General features: G+C 56.9%; 8 protein-coding genes across 8 annotated transcripts; 5 read left to right on the forward strand and 3 right to left on the reverse strand.

The window, feature by feature from the left end:
• Window positions 1–84: 84 nt before the first annotated feature.
• POSPLADRAFT_1076263 (hypothetical protein) lies at window positions 85–4,844 on the forward strand (the record flags this gene model as incomplete). Its single annotated transcript, XM_024482901.1, has 4 exons — window positions 85–3,554; window positions 3,611–3,738; window positions 3,797–4,037; window positions 4,095–4,844. The coding sequence occupies 4 exons, from the start codon at window positions 85–87 to the stop codon at window positions 4,669–4,671; spliced, it is 4,416 nt and encodes a 1,471-aa protein (XP_024334615.1). The 3' UTR covers window positions 4,672–4,844.
• A 55-nt stretch (window positions 4,845–4,899) lies between these two features.
• On the reverse strand, window positions 4,900–6,779 carry POSPLADRAFT_1036822 (hypothetical protein; the record flags this gene model as incomplete). Its single annotated transcript, XM_024477171.1, has 8 exons — window positions 4,900–5,078; window positions 5,118–5,245; window positions 5,399–5,541; window positions 5,597–5,790; window positions 6,157–6,283; window positions 6,343–6,460; window positions 6,519–6,620; window positions 6,673–6,779. 8 exons carry the CDS (start codon window positions 6,777–6,779, stop codon window positions 4,900–4,902), a joined length of 1,098 nt encoding a protein of 365 aa, XP_024334616.1.
• Window positions 6,780–7,031: 252 nt separating this feature from the next.
• Window positions 7,032–10,741, forward strand: POSPLADRAFT_1067815 (hypothetical protein; the record flags this gene model as incomplete). The annotated part of the gene is made up of 14 exons (XM_024482230.1): window positions 7,032–7,055; window positions 7,113–7,178; window positions 7,385–7,750; window positions 7,917–8,120; window positions 8,182–8,242; window positions 8,292–8,330; window positions 8,383–8,501; window positions 8,588–8,822; window positions 8,889–9,090; window positions 9,168–9,275; window positions 9,397–9,467; window positions 9,525–9,719; window positions 9,763–10,310; window positions 10,368–10,741. The coding sequence occupies 14 exons, from the start codon at window positions 7,032–7,034 to the stop codon at window positions 10,662–10,664; spliced, it is 2,535 nt and encodes an 844-aa protein (XP_024334617.1). The 3' UTR covers window positions 10,665–10,741.
• Window positions 10,742–11,281: 540 nt separating this feature from the next.
• Window positions 11,282–13,191, forward strand: POSPLADRAFT_1050008 (hypothetical protein; the record flags this gene model as incomplete). Its single annotated transcript, XM_024479897.1, has 9 exons — window positions 11,282–11,417; window positions 11,479–11,733; window positions 11,788–11,896; window positions 11,959–12,196; window positions 12,256–12,401; window positions 12,479–12,543; window positions 12,602–12,682; window positions 12,732–12,914; window positions 12,971–13,191. The coding sequence occupies 9 exons, from the start codon at window positions 11,282–11,284 to the stop codon at window positions 13,189–13,191; spliced, it is 1,434 nt and encodes a 477-aa protein (XP_024334618.1).
• A 58-nt stretch (window positions 13,192–13,249) lies between these two features.
• Window positions 13,250–15,424, reverse strand: POSPLADRAFT_1076265 (hypothetical protein; the record flags this gene model as incomplete). Its single annotated transcript, XM_024482902.1, has 5 exons — window positions 13,250–14,225; window positions 14,286–14,733; window positions 14,790–14,982; window positions 15,164–15,328; window positions 15,382–15,424. The coding sequence occupies 5 exons, from the start codon at window positions 15,422–15,424 to the stop codon at window positions 13,551–13,553; spliced, it is 1,524 nt and encodes a 507-aa protein (XP_024334619.1). The 3' UTR covers window positions 13,250–13,550.
• Window positions 15,425–15,778: 354 nt separating this feature from the next.
• POSPLADRAFT_1174372 (hypothetical protein) lies at window positions 15,779–19,249 on the forward strand. The gene is made up of 14 exons (XM_024488285.1): window positions 15,779–16,191; window positions 16,244–16,331; window positions 16,393–16,413; window positions 16,467–16,830; window positions 16,881–16,942; window positions 16,994–17,151; window positions 17,199–17,309; window positions 17,368–17,461; window positions 17,522–17,729; window positions 17,785–17,900; window positions 17,964–18,152; window positions 18,230–18,349; window positions 18,414–18,507; window positions 18,568–19,249. The coding sequence occupies exons 1-14, from the start codon at window positions 16,028–16,030 to the stop codon at window positions 19,101–19,103; spliced, it is 2,325 nt and encodes a 774-aa protein (XP_024334620.1). The 5' UTR covers window positions 15,779–16,027; the 3' UTR covers window positions 19,104–19,249.
• Window positions 19,250–20,665: 1,416 nt separating this feature from the next.
• POSPLADRAFT_1174375 (hypothetical protein) lies at window positions 20,666–22,016 on the forward strand (the record flags this gene model as incomplete). Its single annotated transcript, XM_024488286.1, has 3 exons — window positions 20,666–20,767; window positions 20,831–21,375; window positions 21,424–22,016. 3 exons carry the CDS (start codon window positions 20,666–20,668, stop codon window positions 21,770–21,772), a joined length of 996 nt encoding a protein of 331 aa, XP_024334621.1. The 3' UTR covers window positions 21,773–22,016.
• A 670-nt stretch (window positions 22,017–22,686) lies between these two features.
• POSPLADRAFT_1071649 (hypothetical protein) lies at window positions 22,687–24,299 on the reverse strand (the record flags this gene model as incomplete). Its single annotated transcript, XM_024482458.1, has 8 exons — window positions 22,687–22,806; window positions 22,892–22,918; window positions 22,989–23,235; window positions 23,321–23,373; window positions 23,432–23,484; window positions 23,547–23,645; window positions 23,709–23,830; window positions 23,893–24,299. The coding sequence occupies 8 exons, from the start codon at window positions 24,297–24,299 to the stop codon at window positions 22,687–22,689; spliced, it is 1,128 nt and encodes a 375-aa protein (XP_024334622.1).
• Between the last annotated feature and the right edge of the window lie 1,426 nt (window positions 24,300–25,725).

Here is a 25,725-nt window from a genome sequence, read left to right on the forward strand (position 1 = left end):
CCTCAAATCCCTCCTCTGATGTCCCATCCCCCCTCTGGTTGACCTCAACCGGGCAGTGCGCCCATCGTCCACACTCCCCTTGCTATGTCGAAAGTCCGCCGCAAACCCGCACCCACATTCCCCTACTCTCCACGATATCCGATACCCGACCCGACCGACCCCTTCGTTCCGCTCAAGGTATTACGCGAACGCGCGTCGTCCAACAACGCGACACTCAACTTTTCTTCGGATAATTCATCTTTCGGCAATGGCACCCTGGACCGCGATGGCTTCTACCTCACAGTTAATTCCGACGAACACGGGCAAGGTCTTGACATAGCTTATCCTCCGAGTAGCACTGACCACCACGAGCCGCTCACACCCCCGTCCGTCTGGCCAGAACGTCTTGGTGGCTATTATTCAGACAATATTCCCGCGAAACGACAGCGTCCCCCTCGCTCCCGACCCAAGCCGAGCCGAGAATCAAGGACCTACTTCTCTGACGCCGATCTTCCGGCAAGTTCACCAAACCAATTCCTCCAAGACCAGCATCCGCGCCATCGTGAGAAGCCAGTTGAGCCGCAGGTACTACAATATCGCAGACGGTCCAAGTCCGCCTTTCTCGCGCCGCCGCCGAGTCAGAACCACAGCCAGGGTCAACGCGAGGAACTCTCTGCGGCTGGCTTCACTGCGTCTCAGTCTAATGTTGATCTTCCCAGGTCAGTACACTCTGAGGTGGAAGAGGTGCAACCGCCTCCACCTCCGCCCCCAGAGCCAAAGCCAGACGTGATGCAGACGCGACAGTACACTTACGATGATCGTCAGTCGCACGGGTATCTAATCGGCGCGCCCAGTAGCGACTTCGACATACACGAGCCTCTCCCTACGGATGCTCAGTCGCATTCACAGTCGCTGCGTTCCACGACGCCGCCAATGACCCCGGACGACACCCTCAGCCTGAGCAGCTCTAGCGCGCGGGACCGCTCAGCGTCGCTCTCCCCGCGCTCATTGTTGGTATTCCGCGACCTCCCTCGAGTCACGTCGAGGCCTGTACTGGACACGAGCTTCTCGGTGCTGGAGGACCGCAAGGGTGCTGTGGAGCTAGATCAGGAGACCCCTACGACGGCGCCGTTGCACAGTAAAGACTTCCCGCTGTTGCGCGTCACATCTGCGCCGCCATCCCCGGAAGCTTCTCCTACTGTTGTTGCGTCGGCCCCTTCTTATGTACCTGAGGAATCTTATCCTGCCAGCGAACCGGAGCCGGAATCGAGGCCTAGGCGCGGCAGGACGGAGAGCGCGAGCAAGCGGCATACCATCCACCATAGGGTCCGTAAAACGTCCAGCATCAGCAGCGCACGCTGGAGGAAGCAGTCGTATCCTGGGCACCGTCCTGCCACCAGGAAGCAGTCAACGGAAAGTGAGTCCTCTCTCTCAGCTGCGCTTGCGGCCGTGCAGGCCCTCGTGGAGTCGCCCACTTCAGAAACCCCGGAGCGGGCTGACGCAAATGCCGCGCCCGCTGTGAGTAGCGGACCCTCGTCATTCCCTGCCGCGCTCGTGCACGCGCAGGGGACCACAAGGCCGTTGCAGCCACAGGCGAAGCGCGCGTCCATTGTGCCGCCGGCAGACAACGCGGGGACGGAGAGCGATCCGGGTCCGGGCTCCAGGACGACGCGCTTCATCCTGCACAAACCGAAGAAGAGTCTGTCCCACGTCAGTCTTGTGCTGGCGGGCTTGCCGAACGTGAGCATGGGCCCGACGATCGCGCCCAGCGCCAACACCAGCATCGGCAGTGCCATGACGGTAGGTGGGGGGTTCGGCAGCGTAGGTAGTTTGAGTCGGGAGGACCTCAACAGGCACACGCAGGAGTTCGCGCTGCTGCGTCCTCCTCCGATGGCACATCCACAGTTTCTCGTGCGCTCGCAAGCTGTTTCGCATTCGCAGGCGGTCCCACACTCGCAGCTCGTTGGGCATCCGCAACCTATCGTGGATCGACAGCCTGTGCGCGAGTCGGAGAAGCCGAAGCCGCCTGAGCGAAGCGCAAGGCGGCTCTCGTCGTTCCCCATCCTCGACGATGACGGCGTGCCGGCTGAGCTCAAACGTGACCTTGAGGACTCTTCGCCGATTGAGACATCGACGCCTGCGTTTGAGGCGATGGCAAGAGTCGCGCGCCCGCACACACCTATTCCTATGACACCTATCACATCGCGAGCGCCGTCTGCGGCCGGAATGCACTCTGAGTCCCAAACGCAGGCAGCGCAGCGCGAGCCCACACCGCCTCCGGTGCAAACGTTCACCAGCCCGCTCCCCCCGATACCCACACACATCCACCATGAAGCAGCTCCCGAGCATGTCCGTCCCTCTTACTATCAGTCTGCTCTTGCCCCTCCGCGAGGGCCCTCGCCGGGTTCTTATGTCTCGCCCACACCTCCGTCTGAAGTTGCTGCGCCCGCACCGCTCCCTATGTCTCCGCCACAACCCTCCGAGCCCCCGACTCCCCTTCCTCTCCCTACCCCGCGTGTCAAGTCTCCCATGCCGCCCCCGCCCTCTCTGCCGAGAGAAGTGCAGAGCGCCGTACCTAAAGTTCTCCGCAATGAGGTGATGCAGTCTCGAGGCGAGTTACCAGAGCAGCCCCTCCCTCCCCTTGCTCAAAGTCCTCCTGTCGAGAGGAGGCCGCGTAAGAGAGAGACGATGAGAGAGGAAGAGAGAATGTCTGCTTACTTGCCAGTCGCCCAGCTCCGGCCGCAGGTTCATGCGCAGGTGCAGACACGGGAACAGGAGCCTGAACCTGCCGCACAGACGTTGGCACGTAAACGCATCAGTACAGCGCAGATATCAGGGCCGGTGAGGCAGCCAACTCCTCCGTCACAAGCACAACACAGGAGTCGTTCTACCTTCTTGGCACCGCAGCCACACCATCGGTCTCAAACGCCTCCAATCGATGGGCACTACCGCTCCAGGACGTCCACTGTACCTGCACCTCCCCGATCGCAGTCTCCGCCGCCGGTCCCGGAATTCCGCGCGCAATCTCCGCCCCCGGCCATGGCTCACTCCCGCGTTCGTTCACCTACTGCGTACACTCAGGCCCGTGCCCAATCGCCTCCTCCACGTGTACCCTCTCGCGCCAGGTCGCCGACCTCATCTCAGGATCATGGAATCCGTCACGGCCGTAGCCAAGAGCAGTCGTTCTTTCAGCTCACGCGAGCGGGGACAAGCCGCAGTGGTGGCACGCATTCCTCGTCGCATAACACGCGTCGGCGTGAGACTGCACCCTCTACCCCGGTGCCGCAGTACACGAGCCCGTCACCGTCTACGACGTATTCGCAGCCACAACCCGCCCCACGAGCGGAGCGGCGCTCTAGATCGCAGGCGCCGACCTCGCATAGGGTCCAGCGGCACCAGCAACGGCCTCAGACACCTGTTGCAAACCTTAGGTTTGACGAGTACGCAATCCCGACTCGGGAGCAGCTTAAACATGCCGCATCGCTTCCTGTGGTTGCGCAGAATGGAATCCGGGTGCAGTTTGGAGAGCTGTTCAAATCTAGGAGGACCGTCATCTGTTTCCTGAGACATTTCTGGTGAGGACTGCATCTTGCGGGTAAATCGCAAAGTGTTGAACTAATGCATGTTATAGGTGCCCTGCTGACCAAGACTACATGTATTCAGTCGCCAGAGAAGTTGACCCCGAGGCACTCAGGCATGCGGGTCTTGACCTTGTATTCGTTGGATTAGGCTCGCCGGCTATGATCAAGTCATATAAACGTATGCAGGGCTTCCCCTTTCCCTTCTATGCAAGCGTGATCTGATGTCGTACCTACAGAGATTTGGCGCATGCCGTTCCTGATATTCACCGACCCCACCCTGCGTCTTCACGCGGCGCTTGGGATGACGCGGCGCACACAAGACGCAGGCTCCGAGTTCGAGAGAGGAGAATATGCCAGACACGGGCCGCTTGGGGGCCTTGCAATGGTGGTCAGGAACGCTATACGCGTGGGCATGCCCGTTTGGGAGAAAGGCGGTGATGTCACTCAGCTTGGCGGAGAGTTCGTCCTCGGCCCTGGGTGAGTGTAATCCTCCTTCCATCTCGTTCGTTGCATCTGAATGTGCCCCCCGTTCAGACCGACGTGCCTCTACACGCATCGCATGCGCACGACACGCTCGCACGCGCCCATCTTACACGTCCTCTCGGCTGCTGGCCTCTCCACGGGCCTCCGCGGTGCCTCGCCCTCCCTCGCGCCCAACGACGAGGAACAATGGATGGAGGAGCGCCGACGCAGCTACGCGCGCATGCAGGCACGCCGCGAGAAGCGGCGCGAGGGCGGCGAGCAGTGGCGGCGCGAGGACTCGACGGACATGGCGTACGGCAGCGACACCGGCAGCGCCAGCGTGAGCGGGTGCTGGGGCACGAACATGCCGCGGGAGGATGCCCCCGCGGGCACGGGCACGGACGTTGGCGCGGGCAGGGGCGACGGGGAGCGGAAGCGGCCCGTACGGAGCTTCCACATTGCAAACCCAGATCCTCACAACCACCGATACCTGCCACCGACGCCGGTTGACGAGGAGCACACGGCCGGGGACCACGGGTGGGACGCGGACGTGTCGGATCTGCCGTACCTGCATGGGATTGTGCGCGACCGCGCCGAACCGTTCAGGCTGACGGAGGAAGTGCTCGCGTATCCGTATGGGAAATCGTGAGTAGGGTGCTACGCAATCAGCTAGCTTGACTCTGGCAGTCGGATGGACTTACATAGGGTAGTAAATTATCAACCTGTCATCACGTTCTGTATGTATCACCAGCTGTTAAGTAAGTGCTGTCGTAGTTATTTCGAATTAAGCCCACAGGGTATAGGTAGTCGATCTCATCACAATACACATTTCACGACACGCCTCACATCAGTTTTCATACTCGAACTGCCAAACCTTCTAACCGCCTCCACCCCTCGCCTCGTCCTCTACTTCGCAAATCTCCTGCACGCCTTCTCGGAAAAACACGACATTGTATTCTACCAGTCCGCGGCGCGCCTCGAACACCGCACTAGGAATGATCGCCAGTAGCGCGAGCTTGCGCGTGATGAGTTGATACGTGAGCGTCATCCCTGCGCCTGTGTTTGCGGACGCGGGCGCGATCACAACAGACGCACTCGGGTAAAATAGTGTTTTGGTAATGGGGGCTTGGCGGGTGTTATCTGCGGTATTGATGGTGGGGGCAAGTGCAGATGGGCGCGTGGACGAGAGGAATGGCGAGCGGGGTGCAGATGCCGGATGTGAGCTAGCTGAACGGGATAGGGTGGGCGGGGATGTGGATTGTGAGTGTACTAGTATAGTAGGCGGGGGTGTCGGTGGTCGATGCCGTTTCGGACTTGCTGTTACAGATCTGCAGTTCGTTAGGTACGCGCGCGTAATTGGAGGACAACGAGCATACCTGTACAGAGGCCCAAATGAGTTTAGCATGAGCAGGTAGTCGCTGCAGAGGTTGTGCGTGGGCGGGTCGACCGGCGACGCGTCCGTCGCCACATACAGACGTGATTTAAGATCAAACAGGAAGGCCTTGGATGATTGCGAATTCTACAGATCGTAGCGTGAGACCAGGATCGCTCATCAGAGGCAGAAGACGTCTCACATAGCAGAAGATGTTCAGGAGATCTTCGAGATACGGAAGCGACTCGATAGACTTATGCAGCGTGCGAGAGAAGGCGTCGTGCAGAGAGTGGTCGTGGATCGACGTGAGCGCGAAGTTCATCTGGATCTGCTCGTATTCGGATGAGATGTCGATTAACTCGTCGAGGATGTGCTGCTGGAGGAAGCGATAGTTGTCTGTGAGTATTTGGTCAGCGTGAGAGCGTATGGTGGGCAGTATGGGAGACAGCGAAGAAGTGACAAAGTCTGTGAGCTGTGCGTGCATATAGGTCGTTCGCCCTCTCCGCTTGGATTGGATACACAATGGTCATCTGGTCGGTGCATGGAAGCTATAACGCTAGTGACAGCTGTAACTTTGATTTGCCGCGGATGAACTGCGTATCTCCCACTCTCACGGCGAAGTGAATGTCGGTTACAATGTCAACTCTGCCCGCGCAGACCACACACTCGATATGATGCACTCGCGGACTACTCGTAGGTCTACTCAAACAATGGCTCGCTATGCATGGCCAGCAGGGTGTGTTCAGAGAATGGGAGACGCACCGATCCTGTACTCCTCTGAGAGCGCATCTGCCTTGTGCACGAAGACTTCGAGGTTAGTTTGTGGACTCTGGTCATACGCTGCAATGACGAAGCTGACGAGCTTCGTGATCGGGGGCTGGTAGAGATCCTGTGAAGGCGAAGCAGCGAGTGAGAACAGGCCGACGTCAGGGCGCGTGCCGTGGGTACCTGGATGTCCATGACGAAGATGATGGTGGCAAAGTGGGACAGCGGCGTGTCGAGGGCCTCGAGGGCCTCAAGGGTGATGTCTCCTGGGCAGTCCCATATCTCAAGTGGTATGACTGTGCTGGTGCAAGCAGCGGGCGGACGTCAGAGCGCGCGACGGGCAGGCGGGGGCGACGCACTCGTAGGTGTGCTTGGTCACGCGCGTGGTGCGCTCGATGTAGAGCGTGTCCTTGGGGCCGCAGTCGTTGAAGAGCACGTCGAGGATGGATGTCTTGCCCGTTCTGATAGGTCGACGTCAGCTGCGTGCATGAGGCAGTCGCGAGCAGTCCACACCTGCGCTGACCCAGGAGGAGGATCTTTGTCCGCGCCAGGTCTCCGCTGCTAGTCCGCCGACCATTGGTGCTGGGCTGCGAGTCGTACTTTGGCATCATCGTAGGCATCCTCGACGCCGCGGCAGACGATGAGCTCGGGAGTGGAGACGGCTACGAGCGCTCGCGGATGGCCGGAGCCGATGCCGCTGGGTTTGGAATTGATCGCCACTCACGGGACGGTGGGTGGCAGAAGAAGCATAGACGCGACCACGCACGTTCGTAGGTCCTTTGCACCGAATTGGCTGAGCTCTGCTGCACAACTGAAGCCATGTTCCAGCTTCCCCCGTCCGGCCCTCTTCCTCCAACGCTCACCTCGCGCCCATGAAGTTCGGCCGCAAGATCTCCGTGCGTCTGCTCCTCACTTTCTGCCCCTTCGACCCCCCTCTGACCCTCTTTCGGCAGCATGACCTCTACAACGAATGGAGACCGTTCTACATCAACTATAATCAGCTAAAGCACGAGCTCAAGGTGACATCAATTCACTACGTTCCATTCTTGTGCAGCCACTGACGCTCGCTCTGCGCGCACCTTGCCTTTCTCGAATATGTTGTTTACAGGCGCGCACCACCTCGCGTGGTTGGACAGATGCAGATGAGCGCGAATTCACGGCCATGCTCGAGCAAGAGCTGGACAAGATCCACGACTTTCAGAAGACAAAGGTCGGCATGATTTAGACCTCCGCTGGGGTAGCACTTCTCAACCTCCTGAGCTTCCAGACCGCTGAACTGTCCACCCGCATCAAAGACGCAGAGAGGGCCGTCAAGCGTCTCGTCATAACCGAGTATACAGACGGGCATGATGCTCACGCGAGCACATCCGCTGACCCCGAACGGCAGCAGCGCCAGCCTATGGCACACCAGGACGCGGGCTCCGATGACGATGACGACACGGACGATGAAGGCAGCGACGCCATGTCGATAGATGCCTTAGAGGACCAGTTCCTCGTTCTCGAGGAGGAAGTCGCAACCCTCGTCGCCGACGTACATGACCTTGCACTGTATACCAAGCTCAACATTACTGGATTCATGAAAATTCTCAAGGTACGTGCCTGCATTAATTGCACGGCTCCCCGCGACATGAGCGCCCAGCTGACTGGCTGTCACACGACCTCTATATTTTCCTTCTCCAGAAACATGACGTACGTCTGGGGCGCATATATTGAGATATTATATCGCTCAATTATTCCCAAACCACGTTTACCTCTAGAAACAAACAAACCGCCCACTCAAGCCCACATTCATTCAAGAGTACCTGGAGAAGCGACCGTTCTATAAGTACAACTGGGACGGTCTCATAGTCAAACTGTCCAAGTTGTATGACCTTGTCCGCACAAGAGGCCATCCCGTCCAGGGCGATGCCAGTGCGGGTGGAAACCAGAGCGCATTCGTACGGCAGACGACCAAGTATTGGGTAGGAATATACATGCTAACCTCGAGCGCTTTGACATGCATGTTGATAGGCATACTCATAGGTCCACCCAGATAACTTAGTCCACCTCAAGTTGGCAATACTGCGGCACTTGCCTGTGCTAGGTTTGTCACTCAATCAGTCATGTAGTAAACATCTACCGACCTATTAAAGTGTTCAATCCGGATAAGGAGTTTGAACAGAGGGACGCCGGTGAGCAGGGAAGCTCGGTGTATATCCTTTTTTTTCTGATGGCGTCCTCCAGCCATCACGTCTATCTATTTTGACAATGAGGACCTCGAGCTCTACCTAGGCCGTCTCGAGAAGACGGAAGGTGCTGAAGCTGTTCGACTGCGCTGGTATGGCGACGTCGATACCAAGACAGTATGTCCAGCCCATATCACTCGGGCGATTTACTCGACTTCCGGGTAGTCTTGCTGATAGTAGGTCACCTCTGTGCAACGACCCAGATCTTCGTCGAGCGGAAGACGCACCGCGAAGACTGGACGGGAGAGAAGTCCGTCAAAGCGCGCTTCCCGATCAAAGAGCATCTCGTGAACGCCTTCCTGCGCGGCGAGTACACCATGGACAATGAGTTCCAGGAGCTCGTCGCGAAGGGCAAGAAGACGCAGCAGGAGGTGGACTCAATGATTCAGCTCGCGAACGAGGTGCAGTACGCGGCCCTCACGAAGAAGCTCAAGCCAGGTGGGTGTTCCTGCGCATATAGGTGATGCTGCGTGAATGCTGACGCATGATGGTGCCATGACGCAGTAATGCGCACGTTCTACAACCGCACGGCTTTCCAGCTGCCCGGTGACGCGCGCGTACGTATATCCCTGGATACGGAGCTGACGATGGTCCGCGAGGACAACTGGGACGGGCGTGTGCGCGCGGGGGATAACTGGCGGCGAACGGATATCGGTATCGATCATCCTTTCGAGCAACTGCCCCCCGATGATAAGGAGCTCTTCAAGTAGGTGACACTCATGTTGATGTTCCGCCCGTACCGCAGTATTGTGGGATATACAGCTGCTAACTGCCTGGCCGTAGGTATGGAGTCTTGGAAGTCAAGTTGCAGACGCAGTACGGACAGGAACCACCGAAGTGGGTTGCAGATCTCGTCTCGTCTCATCTTGTAGAGGCCGTGCCGAAGGTAAGGCTCAGATGTTTGTTCTGGTAGTCGCTCGATCTTGACCATCACCTCGCAATCTTTGTAGTTTAGGTATGTGGAACTACCAGCACTCTAGAGAGTCTTTAGCGAATTCACACATCGTCACAGTAAATTCATTCATGGCTGCGCGACGCTTCTGCCTAACCGAGTTGACCTCGTTCCATTCTGGCTGCCTCAGAGTACGTCACAAGTACCCGTTGGGTAAGTGGCGTATGGCTAACCACCCACACCCTCAGTGGATACCGACATCCTGAAGCCTGATACGGGCTCCCTCACAATCGAACGTCCTCTGCAGACTTCATCGAAGGGGACGTCCGAGCTATCGACAGGACGGGAATCCTCTGGAGATGCAACTCCGGAACACGGTCGTGTCGTATACGTGGAACCTGTATCTGAAGGTGAGGAGGACGAGGACATGGACATGGCCCCAGGTGTGTTCATAATTCAGAGTTGCGCGCCGAGGGCTTACGCCAGGCGCAGCGAGAGACGAGCATAAGCGTACCGGTCTGTCGGGAGACGAGGTGGCTGCTGCGATCGCTTACCGCGAGAAATTGCTGAAGCAGCAGAGCGAGGCGGATCTGCGGAATCGGACGAGTCAAACATCGTCGCAGGCGTCGAGCTCGCGCCATGCGACGGCAGACGATGAGGGCACTGACGGGGACGATGAGGATGAGGCTGATGAGCGGACCCCGCTCATCAATGCATCGAATGGGGCAGCCGTGCTAGACGACCGCAATCGGACTCAAGTGCGGTCTTTGTCCATTGACCCGCTTGCGTCCTCACAAGCATTCGATGAGACGCTTCGTGACCGCCTGAGGGTGGACGCGGAGCGTCGGATGCGCGATGACGAGGAAGCTGTAGACGACGATGAGGAAGAGGACAGCCGGATGGAAGGATCGTCAATCAGACGTGACAGTGAGCGTCTTCTCGAGCGTGGCTGGGTTGCGCCACCTGGAAAGCGCATCGCCGTGCCGGTTCGCGTCGAGCCGAAGGTGTACTTCGCCGCTGAGAGGACGTTCCTGGTAAGACCACCCATCCCTCTGCGCGTCTAGTCCCGCTCACATGCCGAACTAAACCAGAAATGGCTGCACTTCGCTATCTATATGGGCACGATCGCGACGACGCTGCTGAACTTTGTGCCTCCGCGCGACACGGTGGGCCTGATCAGCGCGGGGCTTTTCACGCTTGCGGCTCTAGTGGCGATCGCGTACTCGGCGATCATCTTCGTGTATCGCGCCCTGAATCTCCGGAAGCGCCGCGCGGAGGGTATGTACTACGACAAGTATGGACCGACTGTGCTGTCGTTCTTGTTGCTTACAGCGCTTGGGACGAATATTGTGCTGAGGATGCGGGAAATGGCGGGGGATGTCCCGTAGTGCTGGAATTTCCGTGCTTGTCTTGTTAGCTAGGGCGTGCATGCCTGCTGCAATCTATGATGTTAGTTTATACACAAGGCGACGTTAGAGCTCAAAAATAGTCAAGGTGGGGTAAGTGCGGTTGAGCAAGGGTACTCAGACTCGAACCTAAGGAGTATAGTTGGGGTGAATTTGATGTCGATTTCGCCGATTTTGTTGTGTTGTGATAACCACGTGGTACAGAATGTCAAACATGGCAATTTTCCAATGCGGCGCTTATTCACTCATCCTCTGCCTGCAACTGCTACATGGTGTGTACCAGGTATGTCGCATCTCCCCGCTTTTCATTGTTCACTTTGGCATTTTATGTCCGTATGATGTTTTATTACAATCTTATCTACATTGTCCGATTGGGGTCACCCAAACAGACGACTCTTCATAATTCTCTGACACCATTTTACCCTCAGTTTGTGCACATTCCTCGTTGCTGATATCCTCCCGACAGGCAATGCGCTGTATAGCTCGAAGACTAGTAAGGGGTTGAGGGTCCTTGTCGCATAGTTATGTACTGTACAGCAATACTTTATCATTTGTCGAGTACAGGCTGATGCCTTGTGTTTCTGTAATAGTACCGCGCTATGAATTTCTACTTTGAAGCTGCTAAAGTCTTGGATAAGCTCGATGCAAAGAAAGGCTCCATTAAAGGCGTCATCGCGACCGTGGCTGAGAAAGACAGGAAACGGACGGCGGCTGTCGTTATCGAGACCTTGAAGTGTGAGCGCTGAGCTTCAGCCGTGCAAATACAGTGGGAACTAACACTGTGACGGGGCACCAGATAAACCAGTGCTGGTTGAGATCATTGACGCTGCAAAGCTCTTGAAGGAAGAGCGTAAGATTTCTTCACGGAATTTGGCCCTGGTTCTTGTCCACGACCTCCTACTTGCAAATGGCATCCAGGCCGGAGATGGTCCTGTGAAGCAAGCCATATTACGCCACAAGACACGACTCCACAGCGAGTTCACGCGAATTAAGATCAAGCGCGGCGCGAAATCGCACAGTGAGCTGGCACAGACCGATGACTCACGAGCAGGTACGCTGACGGATTTTGGTGTAAGACCAGACTAAGCTCTGACACTCGCTGCAGCACTCATACCTCGATACGTCCGCGTGAATACGGCATGCTGGACAAGCGAGGAGGCAATCCAGACCTTCATCTCCCGTGGGTACCAGCTGTCAGGACCGTTCCAGTCAGAGTGAGTTCTGCACACCTGTTCGGTATCCGCCCGGTCTAGCTCTGGCGTCTCACATTGCGTAGGCAAGGCTTTTCTCGCGACGGGCACATCCCCAACCTACTAGCCTTCAACCCCAAAACGCAGTTCGCCGATGACCCGTTATACAAGGCGGGAAAGATCATTCTCCAAGATAAGGCGTCATGCTTCCCAGCTCACATTCTAGCGCCACCATCAAGGGACGACTGTGTGGTTATCGATGCTACTGCTGCTCCGGGCAACAAGACTTCCCATCTGAGTGCACTCATGGGCAACAAGGGCAAAGTGGGTGCTTGGCATTGCTTTTGCTCTCTCCGAATGTCACATTTTGCGTACCTCTCAAGCTATTTGCCTTCGAGCGTGACCGCAAACGTTATAGCACTCTACAGGCAATGCTGTCCAGGGCGCACTGCCAAAATGTGGAGACGGTCAACGCGGATTTTTTGACGGTGTCGCCGGCGGACGACAGGTACCGCGCGGTCACGCATATGTAAGTCTCCCTGTCGAACGGATCATCTCCCATTGCCTGCCATGTGGTCCGCTTCTGACCGTGTGTTCTCCTTACAGCCTGCTTGACCCGTCGTGCAGCGGTTCGGGTATTGTGAACCGTCTAGACCATCTTCTGGAGGCAGGTCAGATACCGCCGGCCTCTGACTGTGCGGATTAGACCACTGACTGCGGCTCACATAGAGGATGAGAATGACGACGGGCAAGAGCGCCTGAACAAATTGGCGGCATTTCAGCTGTCGATGATCAGACACGCTATGAAATGTATTTGCTCGCATCTATCCGCTCGATGGCTCTTTCTGACAGAATCTAGTTCCCTTGGTGCAGAGAATTGTCTACTCGACATGCAGCATCCACGCCACAGAAAATGAACACGTCGTCCGGGACGTTCTGAAGACCGAAGAGGCCCTCAGCGGTAGATTCACACTTGCACCGCCAAAAGAAGTACTGCCAAGTTGGCAGCGCCGAGGCCTAGCCGAGGAGGTTGACAATCCTGGTTAGCCTTTCACATCTCCCAAGAGCATCATGCTGACTGATTACCCTCATGAGCAGACTACGCGGCATCGCTTGTACGCTGTTCTCCTGACGAAGACGCAACGAACGGCTTCTTCGTGAGCATGTTCATCCGAACCGACCCTGACCGCAAGGACAACGAACACGACCCCTCGGAGATCGGAACACGAAAAAGGCCAGTAAGGGAGGACGAAGAGACGCCTGGTGAGAACGCAAGGCACCGGAAAAGAAAAAAGAAAAAGAGCTCTAGAGTCGCATAATCGTCTTCTGATGTCGCCACCAGTAAACTCAGGCAAGTAAATGTAGTCGCACTCGAGTACGTCACACGAATGGCATTTTAGTTAGAGAATACAAATGCAAGAGTTAAGACAACCGTGAGCTACATCTCGGATACCCACAAGTGGAGCGCGCTGAATTATTCCCGACGGTCAGTTACAATCGAATACAAACCCGTGCGATCGGATGTAGTGAGGTGAGTTTAATCGATGACTGCAGAGCCGTCAGAGCGGAACAGAAAGTCCGAAATCGAAACCTTGACAAGTGCTTCTGCGCTGGGTGAGAAAGCTGGAGAAGTCGCGGAAGTAAGTTTATCGAGCGGGGGTTAGAACGCGAAATCGCATCAATTGGCCGGGGTACCGGCTTGTTGAGAGTACTGGTTTTGGTAGTATTGAGCATAGCTAGCGGCGTAATCTGTGGGCTGCTGGTAGTAACCGCCGGCTTGACCATATCCAGCTTGACCACCCCATTGTTGCCCAGTGGCAGTGGCGGGGTAGCCACCACTAGCGGGAGCGCCGTAGCCGGCGTATGGCGTTTGAGGGGGACGGTAGCCGTTATTCTGCGGGTTAGGGAGGGCACTGCTCTGCCAGACCTCAGGACGGCGCCAAGGAGGAATGTTAGATCCACCAGCTGTAATGTCATGACCCGCAGACCCTGCCCATGGTGCCCTTCCACTGTCGCCCCCAGGTCCCTTCCCGGACTCGCCCAGCTCTGCCATGAGACTGGCGTACTCGGAATCGAAGCCACCCTTCATGGGAGGTGGGTCTGGGCTGTGAACGACATTCGGGTCCCTGTTAACTGTGCAGTCACGGGCCATGTGCCCTGCACTTCCGCACACGCGGCAGATAATATTGGCAGTGAAGTTACGTTGCTCCGGGCAGTCATACTTGCGGTGACCAACACCACCGCAGTTTTGACAGATCTGGTTTTCGTCATCGCGAAGGGTTCCGTTCAAGGCGGCGAGCTCGCGAAGCTGATTGCGCTTGTGGTCGTTCTGGCCCTCGGGAGTGGACGCAGCCTAGATTGAGAAGTAATGAGAATGACACATACTCTATTCCCAGAAGACGATAATACGCACCGTCTCGATAACCTTGTTGATCAGCTTGACACAAAGAGTCACCTTGTCGTCGGTGTCAGCAGTGACAAGACAATGAAGATCTTCCTCGGCGTCCTCGGCGTACTGCTCTGGTCTAGCCTTGCCCTCCTTCACACTCCCCTTTCCCCTGATACTAATCTTCGCGCCACTGTCCCTCTCCATCTTCTTCAGACTGTTCCCCCGAGGTCCAACAAGTAGACCGAAGAAGTTGATCTCAGGGAACTCCTTCACCGGAATGTAGACTTTCTCGGAGGGGCGTTGAGACCGCTTCTGCTGGTGGTATTCGACGGGGGGCCGAAAGTTGGGGTCGTTCTTCATGGCACGATCGACAAGGCGAATGCGCTCGTCTTCCAACTTTTTGCGATAGCGGACTTCACGGGTGTTAGTACGGCGACCATGCGCGTCGTAGGTAGGAGGCGGGGATGGCGATCTATTCGGTACATGAATCAGAGGTGAGACAAGGCGCATATATCGATATGTACTTACCGTTCCCGCTCGGGCGGGACAAAGTCATTGAGTCTCAGTTTGCGATTGATCTCTTCCAACCTGAGGTGAATGGCGTAATTGTCCAGATGAGCCTGGGAAACACCATTGGCTTGGATGGCGGTGGGCAGCCCAGGAATCTCGGTCTTAGCATCACCCCAGCGACTGCGACGCTTGCGAGGTGCATTAGGATCAGCTAGTTAGGGTTGACAACAAACGCGCAAAGTTAGGTTAGTAAATGGTCACGGTGACGGTCAGTGGATCAGTGCGAGTTGCAAGAGGGGAGTGCATGAGCCCGTTACGGTCGTGGACAATCTACGGCAATACACGAAGCACAAGAGACCCGATGGTGAGTCCTCATCAATCGCTAGGCTTACCTCCATTGGTAGACGATGGAGTCTCTCCTCGATCCTGCCTAGAGCTATCTCGGTCGCTTTGAGGAGGGGGACGAGGGTAGGCAGAAGGAGAAGGCTGGGCCAGTTGAGGAGGCGCGGTCTCCTCCACAGGCGCAGGACCGAACCGACGTCGATTGCCCAACGGCGCTGCAAATATTGACATCAGATGTATTCCATATGGAAAAAATCACATTGCGTACTATCATTTGTGCCAGTAACTTCGCGAGTGGCAGGCCTCCACATTTTGTGAAAACAAGAAGAAAGAGCAAGAAAAGAGGGCGAGCTGATGACTGATTGGTGCAAGGTACACGCCGTGGTCCGTGCCTGCATCCCGAGCAAGTTTAAGCTCCGCTTCAAGATCGGTGGCGTAAGAAAGGCCCAATTGGTCATGGCGGCCAACCACTCAGCACACTGCCTCTCGGTGCCTCCTTCACTCGTTCCTGGTTCATAAAGGATAACTGTTGCCTACTGGGGGCTTTCATTGCGGACGGACTGATCAATCTCGCTGCGAAGCACTATGCCTAAACGCGTCGCGGAAGGTGAGGGTGATCGAATGGCTGACTGAGCAGGTAGTCCTGAATTTTGCAACACGCAGGACCCGCAGAATCCTCATATGCCACGAAACGCTCTAAGAAGTCAAGAGACAACGATGACTACGTCAACGTCGATGATGAGGACTGGGCGGAACAGTCTAGCGATGCTGTTGTCCCCCGAGGAGCCACTATCAAGTTCAGTGCACTCACGCGCAAACTTGCTGAGATCCGGAAACCTGGGGACGGGGAGGACGAGCAGGTTGCGAGCAACCTAAACTCGCATCGTAATCAAAAAGATACCCTCGTCTCGCACATGTTCATAGACCAGGATTTCTCGTGGCTTCATCTGAAACCTGACCACGCTTCACGTCCTATCTGGATCAGCCCCGAGGATGGCCACATCATCCTCGAAGCATTCTCGCCCATCGCTGAACAGGCACAAGACTTTCTTGTAGCAATAAGCGAGCCTGTCAGCAGGTATGCTTATCGCTTTGGTCCAGTAGGATTAGAACTAGACAGATACCAACAGACCTGCCTTCATTCACGAATACAAACTCACGTCGTATTCATTGTATGCCGCCGTCTCGGTCGGCCTCCAGACAGAGGACATAATAGAAGTTCGTGCGCCTCGCGCCTTTCTGTCTCCATCCAGACACTAATTTATGAGTGTATGACAAGGTTCTGAACAGATTATCCAAGGTTAGTTTCTTCTCTCACAGGAAGTGTTCCTTGTCTTCACTTCGGAAACGAAGGTTCCCGTACCCGAAAGCATTGTCTCATTCATCCGGGAGCGAACGTTGTCATACGGGAAAGTCAAGCTTGTACTCAAGCACAACAAGTACTTTGTCGAATCGACACATCCAGAAACCCTGCAGGTGTTGCTGAAAGACAAGATCATTCGCGAAGCTCGAGTTCATTCCCAGCAAACCGACAACAGTATCAAGGCTGCCACATTCACGACATCTAAGGCACCGGTCAAGGGTAACCTAGTAATTCCTGGTACGAAGGAAATGGACAAGAAGAGGGACGACGCAGCAAGTGGCAAAGGCACTGCGCCTGCAGGCAGCTCAGCCACGGATGCTGATCTATTCACGTCTGTTGTCGGCGTGGATGCAGGTGCGTCCCCGCAAAGCGGCTGCAGACCGCGTAAATATTCATCCGCGCAGATGAGGTGGATGAGGACGACGAGAACGTGCACGCCTTTGAGATAGACGATGCCAAAATCGACGTAGGTCTCGAAATCTGTCCAATAAGCTCACGCTGTTGACTGAGTTCCCAGGATGTCAAGAAGCGCTGTAACGAATTGGAATATCCTATGCTGGAGGAATACGACTTCCGCAATGATACTATCAACGCGAATCTCGATATCGACCTGAAGCCTTCCACTGTCATTCGGCCATATCAAGAGACGAGCCTCAGCAAAATGTTCGGCAATGGGTGCGTACCGAGGATTTGCACGCCACAGGTAATTGATAGTGTCCTAGCCGTGCCCGTTCCGGCATCATCGTGCTGCCCTGCGGGGCCGGGAAAACGCTGGTCGGAATCACCGCTGCGTGCACCATCAAGAAGTCATGTCTCGTGTTGTGCACGTCTTCGTGAGTGCAACCGCGCCAGGCCTAGATCCCGTTCATCTGGACTATTCAAATTTTTTAGGGTGTCGGTGATGCAATGGAAGCAGCAGTTCATGCAGTGGTCGAACGTTACCGATCGCCAGATCGCCGTCTTCACCGCCGACCAAAAGGAAAAGGTAAGAGGCACTCTCTCGCCGTACGAGATGCGTGGCTTATCTGCTTCGCTCGCGGCCTAGTTCGCGGGCGATAGTGGTATCGTCATTTCGACGTATTCCATGGTCGCTAACACCCATAATCGATCACATGAGTCGAAGAAGATGATGGAGTTCCTGACGTCCAGAGAATGGGGGTTCATTCTGTTGGACGAGGTGCACGTCGTACCTGCAGCCATGTTCCGCAGAGTCGTGACTACCATCAAGGCACACTCGAAGCTGGGGCTGACAGGTAGGCGAGGCGCTAATGCGACCTGCAGTGCGGCGGTATTGATCAAGCTTTCCAGCGACGCTTGTCCGGGAGGACGATAAGATCGCCGACCTAAATTACATGATCGGACCGAAGCTGTATGAGGCCAACTGGATGGACCTCGCCGCCAAGGGTCATATTGCGAACGTTCAGGTACGTTGTCATGGAGCCTATGGTATGCTTCTTCTGATGGGACGTACGTCCGTCGCTGCGCAGTGCGCCGAGGTGTGGTGCCCGATGACACCGGAATTCTACCGTGAATACCTGCGCGAGCAGTCACGGAAGCGTATGCTGCTCTATTGCATGAACCCGCGCAAGTTCCAGGCCTGCCAGTTTCTGATCAAGTACCATGAGGATCGCGGTGATAAAATCATCGTCTTCTCAGACAATGTCTTTGCCCTCGAGGTGCGTCGCTTTCTGCCTGACTGTCGTGTGTCTTGAATGAGCGCGTGCCTGACGCCGGCTGTCCACTTCGCGTGCAGGCATACGCTAAGAAGCTGGGCAAGCTGTACATCCATGGCGGCACCGGTCAAGTCGAGCGAATGAGAATTTTGCAGCACTTCCAGCACAGCCCGGAAGTGAACACCATATTCCTGTCCAAAGTGGGTATCCTGATCCGTCGAGCCGGACCATTCATCCTGAGCTGATGCTGTCGCTCGTCGTTAGGTGGGCGACACTTCCATTGACCTGCCAGAGGCAACGTGCCTCATCCAGATATCCTCCCACTTCGGCTCCCGGAGGCAGGAGGCCCAGCGACTAGGTAGGTTTACCCGTTATGAGCGCCTGGCTTGGCGGGCTCACACACATCACCGCCGACCAGGGCGTATCCTCCGTGCTAAGCGGCGCAACGACGAGGGCTTCAACGCGTTCTTCTATTCGCTCGTCTCTAAGGATACGCAGGAGATGTTCTACAGCACCAAGCGGCAGCAGTTCCTCATCGATCAGGGGTACGCGTTCAAGGTCATCACGCATCTCGACGGCCTGGAGACCCTCCCCGAGCTCGTCTACCGCTCGCGCGACGAGCAGATCGAGCTGCTCTCCTCGGTGCTGCTCGCGAACGAGAGCGAGGCGGACCTCGGCACGGACGTGCGCGCGGGCGAGGGCGACCTCGCGGGCACGATCACGTCGAAGGACTTTGGGCCGCTGTCCAAGTTCCCCGGGGTGCAGCGCACGGCGGGCTCGCTGACCGCGCTCAGCGGCGCGCAGCACATGTCGTACGTCGAGCAGAACAAGTCGGCGAACAAGAAGCTCGCGCGGGAGGCGGCGCCGCGGCACAAGCTGTTCGCCAAGCGGGACAAGGAGCTGGCCACCGCGCGCAAGGAGGCGAGGTCTGCGGCCAAGGCGCAGGGGTCATAGCGCAAGCGGAGGTGTAGACGCGTCCGGGACTGGGCGGGTGATTCAATAGAGTACTGTACCCTAGATAATTTGCGCTTCTGGTTTTTGGCACGGTGATTGTAAGAGCACGCTACCTCCGAGGTGTCGCGGAGTGCTCTCGAGGGGGCTACGCTTCGTGGTGTCGGTGAGAATATTTTTGCATTGTGTTTGTGGTGCGTGCGCCTCGCCGCCCGTCAACCACCTCGGATGCATTGTCTCAGACGCGTTGAGATAACGCGAAACCCGCACGAGGCGGGGCTGATCTCAGCAGATCTAAATCTGACTATCGAGCAGGATTGACCGCTCTTCCCTGCCCCGCACTCGATCATGCCTCGATATTTGTTATTATGTGTCGTATTACCAATTGTCGTCAATGAGGCCACCAAGGTCTTCTTGACCACGGATACTCCTCGAGGACAATGCGAGCTCTGTATGATTGAATGCAACTGCTGCCGAGACGTCATGTAAACTGCATCGAGGCGCGCAGGCATGTTCCCTTGGCGAAAACAACCCGAGGGTGCCAGCGAAGCAGCGAAAATTGCGCTGCAAGCTCAAGCTCTACCGACGCGGCCTGTGAGGGTATTGGCTGAAGATAGAGGATGCTCGGGGCGAGATCAGTTGTTTGTGCAAGATGGTGAGAACGCGGGGCGGCTTCTTGTGGACCGGGGCCTTTCTGCTCCACTGCAGCTTCCACGCGACCGTGTCCTTCGCCGGTTCTGGGGACGGAGCACTGCATGTCCTCGACGGGGCCAGGAATAAGTAGGACGAGCAAATTTGAATCATGAATAACATTTAGAGTTTGTGGCGCAGGGATCCATGACGACTCGGCAAGCAAGGTTCGGACGGAAGAAGCTGGGAAGCCACGTGGGTTGTGGGCGGTGACGCAGAGGTGTTACCCAATTGCCATCGCATCAGGCCTTCATTTTGTTTGTTCGCCGAGCCAGGGTAGGCAGGGTGCCTGGGAAATGTCAGGGTCTCGGTGCATCCGCATGGGGGACGCTGCGCGAGGCTGCGGTGTCGGCTGGATGCGAGAGCTGGCCGCAGCTGCCCGTGTCGGCCGAGAAGACAAGAAGGCAGCACACAGTTCTCTGGACCCGACGAGAGCGCGTCCGACGAGAACACCGTAAATACGCGGAGTCAGTGGCGGGCGCCAAAGATACCGCCGGCAGGCGGTGCAGCCGCTGTGGGGGGCCGACACATCACATGGGGCTGGGATTACGCTATTCGAGGAGGCGAGAGCGGGTCGCAGCAGCGGTAGGCGGCATCTCAGACCGTGAAACAGATGCTCGCGCAGATGCAGGCGCACACGCAGATGCAGACTTTGGCGCACACTTTTGCGCCTGGAGACGGCCTGGGGAAGAATTCCTTCCTCGGTCAGGCCCATCTGGCCCGTCCGCATGCTGATCGACGCGCCCTCCCAGTCACCCTCGAACACTCAATGTCCCTTTGGCGCCTCTATATCTGTCACATGCATCTGCGCCCTCGTCCTCTCTCCTCGCAACCACCACCAACCCGCAAGCCCGCCTGCTGTCCCCCCCATCTACATGTCCTCCAAGCGCGGCCGTAAGCGCAACGACAATCTCCCCCCAAACCGCGCACGAGACGTCCAGCGAGCGTTTCGCGCCCGCCGCGCAGCACATCTCGAGGTCTGTTCCCCGCCCCCGTCTCGCACGTCTCCAGCTCACCTCGCTCATTCCTGTCCGCCACAGGCCTTAGAACAGCGCGTCGCAGAGCTCGAGGAGGAGAACAACGCCCTCCGCGCCGCACTAGCTCTTCCGCCCGCTAATCGCCTCCCGCTGGGCAAGGGCCCCACCGGGAAGGACAAACCAAAATCCGGTGCTCACCAAGCATCGTCCGGCTCAGGCCCCTCGTCCCTTCCACCCCTCTCTGCGCTTCCGCACCTCTCCCCGACGTCTTCACTGCCGTCGGGGAGTCGTACAGATTCGCCCTCATCAAATTCAACCCGCACGCACTCCCTTTCGCCCACCGGCATGAATGCCTCGCTCGGACATGCACCAAATCCCTTGCCCAACATAGACAGCGGCTGGGACGACCCCATGTTCATGCCTAAAGAACAGCCTGAAGCTGGGTCCTCGTCACAGACCACTTCTTATACTGTCCCGCCCGTTCCGGGCCCTTCGTCGCATTCCCCGTCCTACTCTTCCTCCACTCGACAGACAATGGAGGACATGTACATGCCCATGCCATCCAACTACTCAAGCACCGTGGACAGACCCATGCCGAGCGCCACAGACATCTACTCCGGGGGTAGCTCAGGGTTCCTCCTGCGCGATGAGCGCCGCACCTTCTCATACTCACAGCCCTCATTTCCCACGCACGCCAACCACATGCATGCTCATTCGTCCCCCGCCTCCGCCGTGTCGCCCACCATGCCGCCGCCGACTGGCGGACTGTCCATGCAGTCCCCCGTGCAGTACGCGCATCGCCGATCGATTACCGAGCCGCACGGGTATCGCTCTGCCATGGGCGGCCAGATCCCCTCCATCCCGCAGATGCGCCTGCCGCAGCCGACACCCCATCCGCTGCGCATACCGTCTCCATCGCAGCTGGCGGGCAACGGGGCGCCGTCCCAGCTCTCTGGGTACGACGTGAGTGGAGAGAGACGGATGGACCGCTCTGGCATGCGGTAGCCATAGAGCGCCTGCGCTGCTACATTTTCTTGGTTACCATAATTTTGGTCGCACCCGTGTTGTCGCATTCCCGCAAGAACATTGCATTTCGTCATATGACAAATTGTATCCGTACTCACAAGACCTGTCTCCAGTGCAGCTGCTTTCCCCTGCTATCATACATGTACATCGCAGCGCCATAGTTAGACCTGCCTACACCGAGGCTAGCCCTCGTAATAAATAATATGCATAGGTGCGATGCTTCAACACCTTGTCCGCATTGCTGACGGAACCTGGCTCGTGACAGTCGGCCTGAGGAGGGCTGCGGGTGCCAGGATCAAGGATCAAGACCGCCGAACCTTGCGCGGGCATGATCGGGTTAGCGCACCACTCCATCCAGGCACCGCCGAGCGGTCTCCCCGGGACTTGCCTTGCCTGTAGCAACTGGGAACATAGGGCTTGACACCAACGCCGACGCGGAGGTTCTTGCGTAATCATGTGCGTTACGGGGTATATACAAGCAGACTCAACACACAAAGCAAGCTTAGTACGTCGTATGCGTCCCACGGACGTCGCCCGAATCGATCCCTGATGAACACAGCCGCGCTACGCCGATAACGACACACCGTGCTTCGGGCTCGGGAGTGGCGCCCTCTGCTCGTTCCGTGCCCATCCAATTTTGTTTGCGGCGCGGGGGTAGTGAGCGGAGGGAGGGAAGCTGCGGTGGTTGATGGGCGCCGAGATGACCGACCTGTCGATATGTACATATGGTTCCGTCTATTCATTTGGATATCCTCCTAGAGCGAGATTATCAGCGTGCCCGCTGATATGACCGCGGGAATGTGACTGATCCAGTGTCGCCCGTCAGGGAGCAATCGAGACGCCGCGGATGACTTACGTTGATTTTAGCTGTTGGAATGAAGATGGGCGCGCCGTCACAACTTGTGCCACTCCACGCGGCCGTCCTCGCCGTACTTCTGCTCCAGCCAATCGTTGGCCTTCTTGAAGTGCCCGTTCCCCAAGAAGCCCCTGCTCGCGCTCAGCGGCGACGGATGCTGTCAGAGGCGTGACGGTGCTTATGTGAGCTTTCGTGCGTCATGCTTGACCCGAGTACGTATCCGAAGCAGCAGGGCGACTTACCGCACTCGTCAGAATAAGGTGCTTTTTCTGCACGCAGGGAGGCACGGGACATCAGCGTCGAACGCAAGCGGCGAGAAGCCAGCCACAGGGCACAGACCTTGTCTAGCTTCGCGACGCGTTTGGCGGCCCAGGCCCCCCAGGCGAGAAAGACGATGCCGCGGCCGCGGCCGCTCGCGCCAGACGCGTTGGCGAGATTGGCGCCGCCGAACTTGTCCACGACGTCGACGACCTTGTCCGTGAACGTCTCCCAGCCCTTGCCGGAGTGGGAGCCGGCCTCGCCGGCCTTGACCGTCAGGCAGGTGTTGAGGAGCAACACGCCGTTCTCCGCCCACGCCGTAAGGTTGCTGCGGGAATGGTGTTAGCGGGAGAACATCGCGCGCGTTTGCGGCCGCAGTCGATCACGGATGATTGGACGTGGGTGGTACATACCCGTGTTTAGGAGGCTCGAATTCTGGGTACTCGGCCCTTATTTCTGCATAGATCTGTGCCGGGAAGAGTTCAGCGAACCCGCCAGCGGCGCATCCCATCTCGATGGCTTACGTTGCGCAGGGACGGCGGTACGGCCACTCCAGGGGGCACGGAGAAGCACAACCCTGCAGCAAACGAGTCACTTGCATCAGGTATCATGTCACGTAAGCCAAGGGGGTGTCCCGACCATGGGCTTGCCCGGGACCGTGATACGGATCCTGCCCGATGATGACGACCTTGACGCGGCCCAAGGGTGTAAGATTCGACCATGCGTAGATGTTCTTCGCTGTCCCGAGGAGAAGATCCGTGTGAGGTCGGAGCTTGAGAGATGTTCGTAACGAGGACTCACGCGCCGGATACACTTTGAGGTTTTGGGCGCTGTCGTTGGCACCTTTGACGCCGGCGTCGTACAGGAACTGCTTCAATTTGAGGAAATAGGCCTTACGCATTTCGTCTTTGAGCACCTTGAGCCTGCCACCGAGCGGCACGCTTCATCAGTTCTGTCCGGTGAAACGATGTGGTACGCGGCGCACCAGCTCTTGCCCATGGTATCGCACTCGAGGGCGAGCAGCTTGCGTTCCTCATCAGACAGCTGCTCTTGGAATGCAGACAGGGAGAACGGAATAGAGTTCAGAGATCCCTGGGATGTCAGCGCGGTGCCAGCACTCGCGGTCGTGTCGGACCCAGCGAGCTTGATTTTTTTCGCCGCGGGTCCAGTGCTCGGCGCGGGATCAGAGAACATGTCCATGAGGGTCCTCTGCCTCTTCACTGTCGTGGGCTTGGCCGCTTTCTCCTCTGCCACCGTCACCTTTGCTTCCACCTTGAGTGCCACAGTGGCGCCGGACTCTGCAACGTCCGGGGCCTTCTGCACTGCATCTGCCGTTATTTTCGACGGTCCGTCGATGTCTTCGAGGTATACGGCGCGTCCAGTGCTGGCCATTTTGAGATGCAGATGCAGGAAAGGCCGAAAGACGCGTGAAGAGCAGCAAGTGCGACGCATCGGCGCGTCGAGCGCGTATTATCAGCCACCTTGAATTCTAAAAAGGGAAATGCCGATCACGTGGCAAATTTGACTCGTAGCGCCGCGTCTGACGCATCGCGAGTCGTGCATTCTTCCGCCAACCGTCCAATGTTGCTGCTTTTCGTGCCAGTCCGTACTGCTGTTTAGCGGTCTCTTCCCCCGGAGGCGGGCTGTTATGTACCCCAGGATTGCTTTATTAAGCCGATTTGGTAGTTAGGTTAGGTGCTTCAATACATATCAAAATGGGTGTGCCCACTTGATCTGGGGTTTGATCGTTGCAGCGAATGGTTGTAAATGTCACTGCTGGATCGTTTACAATCCCTTAAAGGGCCATACTAATAGGATATGTGCAATATTCAAAGGCCAAACATATTGTGTACAAGACCTAGCAGTGGTGGCCTGAGCGACTCAATTTCTACATCCTTCACGGAGAATTGTTCTAATTGAAACTGTGGGGTTTGTCAAACTGCATTAGAGTGGCCAATCACATCAAGGGCATTGGAAGACATGATAAGCCCACAACAATTTCTCCGATAGTCTGAGCTTACTCTTAACTCACTCATACAGCCCCTCCAACCTCAAAGATCGAGTTGAAATCAAACTATGAGTTAATGATACCTATTGATCTTACGAAGGAACAGATTGAATGAGACCGAAGAATGAACAAACCGATTACATGATTAACGTATTTCGATTTGTACCCACCTTTCTCCAACCCGAATTCGATCTTATGTGCAAAAAGGCTGATTATTGAGTACCGTGGGAGAACGTTAAGCAAATGTACTGATCATGAACAACGTGGCAAATTAGCGCGACTTGAGCCCCATATCGGGACATGGCCATCTAGTTGCTATTACAAGAAGCGAGTGCTTACCGAGGATCATCGTAGGGATATGCCCTTTGCATTCATTCTGTATGCCCTCGTCTCGTTGGGGTGCGCGTCGGACGCGAATAACATCGAGGACGCCTTACGCGCGACGCGCACCAAGCCGCCGGTAACTGAGCGCACGTGAAAAGCCGAGGCCCCAGCAGTCCGGCCCCGCTCTGGGGAGCTCGAGCTAGAGGGTCTGCTGCCACTCCCATCCGTTGACGCGTCTGTCGTGCGCTCTTCACGACGCTATTCTACACGTTCCCTACTGAAAGGAAGTCACGCTGCCTCGCTCACCGTCCTCGCCTTCTCCGCCCAGACAGCTCCCAGGACGCGCCGAGTCGTCCAGGAAGGCTGCGGCTGCGCGCAGACATCAGCGCACCTCGAGCGCGTCCGCTGGCCCGCCCGAGCGGCCGCCGCATTCAGAATGGAGCTCTAGCTATCAGGCCGGGTCCTCAGGGTATGCTGACTCAAATC

The sequence above is a fragment of the Postia placenta genome, assembly GCF_002117355.1.
Source record: "Postia placenta MAD-698-R-SB12 unplaced genomic scaffold POSPLAscaffold_17, whole genome shotgun sequence".
NCBI lineage: Eukaryota > Fungi > Basidiomycota > Agaricomycetes > Polyporales > Adustoporiaceae > Rhodonia > Rhodonia placenta.

What these genes read in the sequence shown, in the direction of transcription:
- POSPLADRAFT_1174372 (XM_024488285.1), top strand. Translation starts at nt 16,028, where the DNA reads ATGTTCATAGACCAGGATTTCTCGTGGCTTCATCTGAAACCTGACCAC. An exon ending in CTCGTGTTGTGCACGTCTTC is followed by an intron (nt 17,310 to 17,367) that starts GTGAGTGCAACC and finishes CAAATTTTTTAG; the next exon opens with GGTGTCGGTGATGCAATGGA. An exon ending in GCAGGAGGCCCAGCGACTAG is followed by an intron (nt 18,508 to 18,567) that starts GTAGGTTTACCC and finishes ACCGCCGACCAG; the next exon opens with GGCGTATCCTCCGTGCTAAG.